Source organism: Colobus angolensis, unplaced genomic scaffold (genome assembly GCF_000951035.1).
Source record: "Colobus angolensis palliatus isolate OR3802 unplaced genomic scaffold, Cang.pa_1.0 Scaffold59, whole genome shotgun sequence".
NCBI classification, from domain to species: Eukaryota; Metazoa; Chordata; class Mammalia; order Primates; family Cercopithecidae; genus Colobus; species Colobus angolensis.
Window position 1 is genome coordinate 10,495,862 of NW_012119487.1, and position 7,556 is coordinate 10,503,417.

The 7,556-nt window shown below is 63.2% G+C and overlaps 2 protein-coding genes across 2 annotated transcripts in view; both read left to right on the plus strand.

Moving 5' to 3' along the window:
- Window positions 1–4,368, plus strand: part of PIGQ (phosphatidylinositol glycan anchor biosynthesis, class Q) — a 13,714-nt gene extending 9,346 nt beyond the window's left edge. Inside the window, exons 7-10 of the mRNA XM_011962476.1 lie at window positions 457–666; window positions 1,275–1,389; window positions 2,513–2,574; window positions 3,146–4,368. Coding sequence (XP_011817866.1) covers window positions 457–666; window positions 1,275–1,389; window positions 2,513–2,574; window positions 3,146–3,298 — 540 coding nt within the window. The 3' untranslated portion in view covers window positions 3,299–4,368. The remainder of the gene's footprint in view (window positions 1–456; window positions 667–1,274; window positions 1,390–2,512; window positions 2,575–3,145) is intronic.
- RAB40C (RAB40C, member RAS oncogene family) overlaps window positions 3,339–7,556 on the plus strand; it is a 56,394-nt gene continuing 52,176 nt past the window's right edge. The window contains exon 1 of the mRNA XM_011962477.1: window positions 3,339–3,465. Coding sequence (XP_011817867.1) covers window positions 3,339–3,465 — 127 coding nt within the window. The remainder of the gene's footprint in view (window positions 3,466–7,556) is intronic.

The following is a 7,556-nucleotide window of genomic DNA, read 5'->3' on the forward strand; positions in this document are numbered from 1 at the left end:
GCCGGGCCAGCGCGGCTGCTTGGGCACAAGGGGGCAGCCTGCTCCCGTCCTGCAGCTCAGGCCTGCACAGGCCCTGGGAATAGGTGCCGAGTCTGCAGTGTGGGCTGCACGTGGGGCTCTGAAGCTGCGCAGAGCTTCCCTGGGCCACAAAGAACAGACAGACACAGCCCCGAAGGTGATGCTGGCACAGGGCCTAGAGGTGCCCAGGGTCAGAGACTGGGGTGACCCAGGTACAGGCCCTAGTGGTGCCCAGACTTAAGAGGCTGGCTCTGGCTGTCCCATCTGCTGCTCACACCTGACAGCCCCTGGATGCTGCCATCCACAGTGTGTTCTTGGTGACTGTGTGGCCACGCACCCTCTTGGTTGGTCTGGCCCCCACCTGTCTCCCCTGCGAGTCCCCCAGTCCATGGGGTGGGTGGACACAGCCCTCCTGCTACTGGGACTGCTTCTGAGCAGGCTGTCCCGAGTTCCCTCAGGAAGCCGCAGAGTCCCGGCTGCAGCTCGGGGATGGGGGAGGGCGCAGCGCTGGGCCGTCCCTGGGCGTGGGGTCCTGCTGATGCCCGGCGTGCCGGCCCCTCCCCACAGCTGTTCATCGGGACTCTGCTCTTCACCATCCTGCTCTTCCTCCTGCCAACCACGGCCCTGTACTACCTGGTGTTCACTCTGGTGAGCTGAGCACCCCAGGCCTGGGCACTGGCTGTGGCCACTGGGCCTGGCTGCAGTGCTCTGTGTGGTTCCTGCCAGCACTGCCTGGGAGCTGTCCGCTGTGGGGCGGGCTGTCTCCTGCTGCAGGTCACGTGGGTGGCCTTTCAGGACCCTCTGGGCAGTGTGTGCTGGGCCCTGGCGCGGGCAGGGACCTAGCCTGGCCGGGAAGACCCCCTCACTGCCCTGGAACACATAGCTGGGTGCTTGGTGGGCGGACCCACGGCAGGTGGGGTCACGCAGGCCGCCTTTCCTGGTGCCTGGCGCTGGGGCAGACAGTGGGAGGTGAGCAGAACCACCTCCAGGACCTGGCTGATCCCCAGGCCTCGATCCCCTCTGCGCGTAAGGCTGTGGGGAGGCACCTCTGACCTGGTGGGAGGGCCGACTGCTCCACCTCCAGCTTTGCTCCAGGGCAAGGCCCAATGGCAGGCTCCGTGCCCTGCTCAGGGTGTGGTCCCTGCTCTCCCCAGGGCCCTGCAGCCTCTGGGCCCCCTTCATCACAGCCCAGGATGGGGTGGGGCTCCTCTGCCCCCAGGCACGTCTGGCCGGTCCTAAGTGCTCCTCTGCCACAGCTCCGGCTCCTGGTGGTCGCTGTGCAGGGCCTGATCCATCTGCTCGTGGACCTCATCAACTCCCTGCCGCTGTACTCACTGGGTCTTCGGCTCTGCCGGCCCTACAGGCTGGCGGGTAAGTGCTGCGTACTGGACAGCTGTCCCTGGGTGGGTGGAGGGGAACCACACCAGTGGGCCCTGCGGAAGCAAGGACAGCACAGGCTGCTGTGCCTCCGGCCTGGAAGCCGTGGTAGACATGAGCAAGTGGGCAGGAGGACAGGGCCTCCCAGTCCCAGAGGTCTGCAGGACCAGCTGCCTCCAGGAGGTGGAGAGAGAGACTCATCTGCCGGCGCAGGTTCAGACACCGGGCGATGCGAGGCCACAGGCCTTTGTTCTTGTGCCTTGGGATTTTCTGGGCTTGGGGGCCTGAACTGCAGGCCAGGGGTGTGGTGGGTCCTGAGTCGGCCAATCTCAGCAAACTTAGAGGCACTAAGAGCCAGCAGGGCGGCCATGATCCAACAAGTACCCTGTCCGCTCTGCCGGAAGACCCCGTCCGCTCAACAGCACAGCCTGCGCCTGTCCCTGGGGCTCTTCCCTGCTTGCCGGACACGTGGCTTCTTTCAGTGGAGCTGTGCAGGAGATTTTTTTTTTTGAGCCGGAGCCTCGCTCTGTCGCCCAGGCTGGAGTGCAATGGCGTAATCTCAGCTCACTGCAACCTCCGCCTCCTGGGTTCAAGCGATTCTCCTGCCTCAGCCTCCCGAGTAGCTGGGATTACAGGCGCCGCCACCACGCCCGGCTAATTTTTTCTATTTTAGTAGAGATGGGGGTTTCATCATTTTGGCCAGGCTGGTCTCAAACTCCTGACCTCGTGATCCTCCCATCTCAGCCTCCCAAGTAGCTGGGATTAGAGGCACAAGCTATCACACCCGGCTAATTTTTGTATTTTTAGTACAGATGGGGTTTCACCATGTTGGCCAGCCTGGTCTCGAACTCCTGACCTCGTGATCCGCCCCCCTCGGCCTCCTAAAATGCTGGGATTCCAGGCATGGGCCACTGTGCCTGGCTGCAGGTGGCTTTGATGCTGCCCTGGCAGCGAGCTCCAGGAGTTGGGGTGGGGAAGGGGCAGGGAGAGCCTCGTGGGTGGCCACGGCCAGCAGCACCTGGGTGCCCCTCAGACAGGAAGGTACCTCCGGCCTCTGCCCATGCGTGGAGCCGGCCCCCACATGTCCTCCCTCGTAAGCCCCTTGCTGTCCTTGCAGCTGGTGTGAAGTTCCGTGTCCTGCAGCACGAGGCCGGCAGGCCTCTCCGCCTCCTGATGCAGGTGAGGCCCTTGTGGCCTGGGCGCCCCTATGCTGTTGCCCCTGTTCTGGGACAGTGGGGTCAGCTGGGTGTAGTGTTTGGGTGGCACCATGCCAGCCTGCGATGAGCCACAGGGAGGGTCCAGTGGAGCTGAGGGGCAAGGCCCACCCAGGAATGCCCCCTCTTACCCCCAGGGCCTGAGGACACTGGTGTGGTCCTATGGATGGGGCCCGTTCTGCCCTGTGTCAGAGGCGCCCTTGGCTGGCTGGGGCTGCCCTGGGCCCCACAGGGCTCAAGTTCTGGGTGGAACAGAACCAACTGAGTGAGTCCTGGAGTGGGGCGTGGGTCCCTGCAGCACGGCCCCTCAGAGTTGGGCAGCCCCGAGGCGAGAGGCAGCTCCTGCCTCCCCACAGCGCGGCCTTCTGGCTGCAGGCTCACCTGCCTCCCTGGGAACTGGGACCGGCTTATCCCACAGGCGAGGCAATGTCTGGGACAGCGCTGGCCCTGCCCCACAACTGCCCGCCCCCGCCCTCTCTCTGCAGATGGGGTTGGAGCTCAGACCACCCCGCTGACCGCCGCCCTTGTCCTTCCAGATAAACCCACTGCCCTACAGCCGCGTGATGCACACCTACCGCCTCCCCAGCTGTGGCTGCCACCCCAAGGACTCCTGGGGTGCCCTGTGCCGCAAGCTGTTCTTTGGGGAGCTCATCTACCCCTGGAGGCAGAGAGGGGACAAGCAGGACTGAGGGAGCCGGCCGCCGGCTCACCCAGAACCACTGCACAGCCATGGCCAGCCCTCTGCCAGAGTGGTGCCAGCGCAGCTGGCTCGTGGCCCGTGCTTTGTGGACGCTGCTATATGCTCCCGAACACGGCAGGCTCTCCTATCACACCTTGGGCTTGGAGGTCATTGGGGGTGAGCAGATGTGGGGGTGGCCAGCCCGGCTGGCTGCGCTCCATCACTGGCACTGCCTGCCTTGGGACCCGCTTCCCACCTGCTGCAGTCACCACGGTGGCGAGCACAGCAGCCCCAGGTGTCCAGAGCACTGCCCCATGCCCATCCTGCGTACTCAGGTCCAGAGGGCCTGCCCACCACAGCACCCCCCAGGTGGAGGGCCAGCTGGTCTCCCTGGGGGCTCCCCAGTGGCTCTGCCCTGGCTGGGGGCGTGGAGGGACCCTCCCAGGATGAATCCCCCAGGGCCAGGCACCTTCCAGCTCCCTCAGCCAAACAGCACCCCGCATGTGGGGGACTGAAGCAGTTGCTGAGCCCCGTCCCCAGCTCCACCCCTAGCGGGCCCGGCCCTCACTCCATGAACCCCACGGGGTTTATGTGCTGATGTTCCCTGGAGAGGTCTCTTTGTGAAGGAGCTGTCAGCAGGCTGTCAGCCAGGCTGCTGTGGGGGCGGGAGCAGCCTCAGTGTCAAGGGCCCGCCCACTGACCCAGCCATCCCTAATCGTGGTGCCCCTGCAGCAACAGGCCCTTGGGCCAAATCTCCTGTCTCCCATCATGGGCCTCCCAGGGAAGGAGGAAGCCCTGCTGTGCAGACAGCTCTGTGGCCCACGGGTGTGAGCAGCCTGGGAGGGGGCTGTGGCACTGAAGCCAAAAGTGCCTGCCAGACAGTACGGCCTGGGTGCGGCTGTTCCCTTCAGGAGGGGAGCCTGCAGGTGCCGGCTGGTGAGGGGATGACACGCGCTGTGGGCGGGAGGAGGCAGCGCCCATCTCAGCAGCACCAGGACCACTCCGGACTCCCTGGCAACCCAGCACCGGGGAAGCCGTCAGCTGCTGTGCAATAAAACCTGCCCTGTGTTTGGAGCGCAGGCTCGGCCCCGGGTCCACGTGCACCACGGGTCCGGGGAAGCTCCAGGGTGGGGATGCGGACGCTACCCGAGGGATTTGGGCTGCCTCACGTGGGCCTGCCCTGCGCAGTCGACGCCGGTTCCCTGCTCGAGGCCCTGACGACAGCTGACGGGACGAGCTCGCAAGCCCTGGGCCCTTGAGGATTTTGGCGTAGGCGGGTGAACCCGGGCCCCCCACCCTGGGGTCATGGCCTTGCCCTGACATAGATGGCGCAGGGGTGTAGGCGCTCAGGGGTGGGGCGGGGCGAGCAGCTCCAGCTCTGGGTCTGTGGAGTCCATGCAGGGTGGGGCCCTCATGGGTCCTGGCCCAGTAGAGCCTGCAGCTGCCACATCTGCTAACAGTCTCTGTTGCCTGCAGTGCAAAGGGCCCACCTGGCAGGCCCCACAGCCCATTCCCGGCCCGAAGTGTACAGGCCTCCATCCAACCTGGACTTCCAGGCAACCAGAGGCTGGACTCAGAGGCACTCAGGGGCCACCAACCCCCTACCTGTGTCCCCCGCCTCCCCCGAGCTGCCCACCTGGCCCAACACTCCTCCCATCTGTATCCCCCCCACTCTCCCTCCAGCTGCCTACCTGGCCTGTCACCCCTCCCACCTGTGTCCCCTATCCCCCATAGCTGCCCACCTCGCCCCCCACCCAACCTGTACCCCCACTCCCCTCCAGTTGCCCACTGGGCCACCAAACCTCCTAGAGCTTCCACCAGGTGAAGGTCTTGACGCTCAGCCCACTGCTCTGTGATGGCCGTGTCATGGGTCATGTCTGGCAGCGGTCACCCCCTCTGCTGGGCACTGGGCTGACTGCCTACCCTCAGGGCCAGCCAGGTTTGGCGCCAGAGCTGACCAAGGGAACACCGTCACCCCAGCCACTCGCAGCCACCAAGAGGTGCCACCTGCACCTCCAGACTCCGGCTGTCCTCGCTGTACAGCCTCTGCCTGGAGACAGCCTACCCCTGTGGGGTGCCCCTCACTCCTCCACCAGGGCTCTGGCCACCCCGCCTCACCTACCCAGACAGGACAATGGGCTGGAGCTTTTCCAAGGCCTGCCCAGAACCATTTATGGAGCCTTAAGACACCCTGAGAAGCAGACACCTTCCCTTTCAGAGCTGGGGCCGCCCACAGAGCAGGGTCTCCCCGGCACTTCACAGATTCAGACTCACAGAAACGCTGTGAGAATAACACAGGGTGCTTCCAGCACCCGTCACCCACATGCCCCCACGACCTCGTGCTGTGTGTACGTTGTAACGTGTCTTTTTTTTGAGTCAGGGTCTCACTCTGCTGTCCAGACTGGAGTGCAGCCTCAATCTCCCTGGGCCTCCGGCGGTTCTCCCACCTCAGCCTCCCGAGTATCTGGGATTACAGGCACCCACCACCATGCCTGGCTCATTTTTGTGTTTTTAGTAGAGACAGGGTTTCACCGTGTTACCCGGGTTGGTCTTGATCTCTTGGGCTCAAGCCACCTGCCCGCCTCGGCCTCCCAAAGTGCTGGGATTACAAGTGTGAACCACCAGGCCCAGCCAGCACATTCTTTATATTTTTCTGCACCATTTGAGTCAGCTGCCCATTTTGGCTCTAGAATTTTCAGCATGCATTTCCTCAGAACAAGGCAGCCAGTGCGGTGCTCAAATCCGGGGCTTTTGCACAGATGCCGTCCAAGCCACTGACCCCATTCCCCTGTGGCCCATGTGTCATGGGCCAGTCTCCAAAGCCTCTGGTGCTTTAGGGATGAAGCCCGTTACTCAGGCATGTCCCTGGTTGGGTCTGCTGATGACCCTTATGATGAGATGCCACTCATGCTTATGGCAGTAGCAGGGCACCACCCAGGGTGGCACAGTCCACCTGTTCATCCCAGTGATGCCAATGTGACTACTTGGTTGAGGTCCTGTCTGCGGGTTTTCTGCTGCAAAGCCATGTTCCCTTGTCATTAGTAACCTGTCCATGGAAATGGGACCGTGTTCACGCTGTCCCTCACTGCCCTCATCCGCTGCACACTGTCCACCAAGGTGATTGGCTCTGTCCGCTTGGGATGTGAGTGAGGCCTCCCCATGGCGGCAGGCCAGGACTAGGGGTCCCTGAGTAGCTGAAACTTGTAGGTGCTCCCTGGGCACAGGGCTTCAGGGGCCAAGGCTTGTCTGCCCCACTGGACTATTGTCCACCCCCTTAGCAGGACTTCGAGGACATCCCAGCGGCCGCAGGGTACAGGGCGGACACCCCAAACCGCTTCTGTTGTCCCCCAAGCCCCTCAGTTGGACGAGGGCTCTGCTTAGTGGCCTGGCCCGTCTCTGCCAGTGGGTGTGGGGCGTGGCAGGAGGGGACTGTCAGGGTCTCCACCAGACACTGCTCAGGCCTCCAAAGTGAGTGCCCAGGTGGTGGCTCACCCAGAACTTCTGGTGGGAGGTCTCTTCCCGCACTCCACTGTCCCTGGCTGTCCTGCCCCTGGCCTGAGGTCCCTCAGCAGCAGGGATGGTGTCCTGCCCCTGGGGCCCAGGCCTGGCTTGGTCACGGTGGACCCCAGGATATCCTGCGTTAAGTGCACGCAGCTGCATGGGAGGCGCAGCCCCTCGGTCCACAAGGCCTGGATGCCAGAGGGCGGCACCCGGTCCATCCCTCCCTTCACTGGGCATGCTGCCCCAGACCCATCTAGGTTCCCTGTGACGCTTTTCTGCTCAGAGGCTGGGAGGTCACAGGGCACAGGAGCTTTCCGAGGATCTCACCCTATGGAAAGGTTCCTGAACCCAAACCACAGGTCCCCACCAACAGGGCTGTGGCCACAGGCTGTGGTGCGCAGGTCCAGTGGGAGAAACCTGACTTCCTCATCAGCCAGGGGATGGCCCCTTCTTGTCCCAGGAGGTGGGAACCAGGCAGCAGTGGCCCACAGCTGGGTCTGGAGAGCATTTTACTTTTTTTCTTTTTTAAAAAAGTTTATTTTTGTGAAGACCATAAGAACATTTTTAATTGTTTATTTTTGAGCCACTTTTTTTTTCTTTTCTTTTTTTTTTTTTTTACTGAGACAGAGTCTTGCTCTGTAGCCCAGGCTGGAATGCGGTGGCACAATCTCGGCTCACTGCAACCTCCGCCTCCTGGGTTCAAGCGATTCTCCTGCCTCAGCCTCCCGAGTAGCTGGGATTACAGGCGCCGCCACCACGCCCGGCTA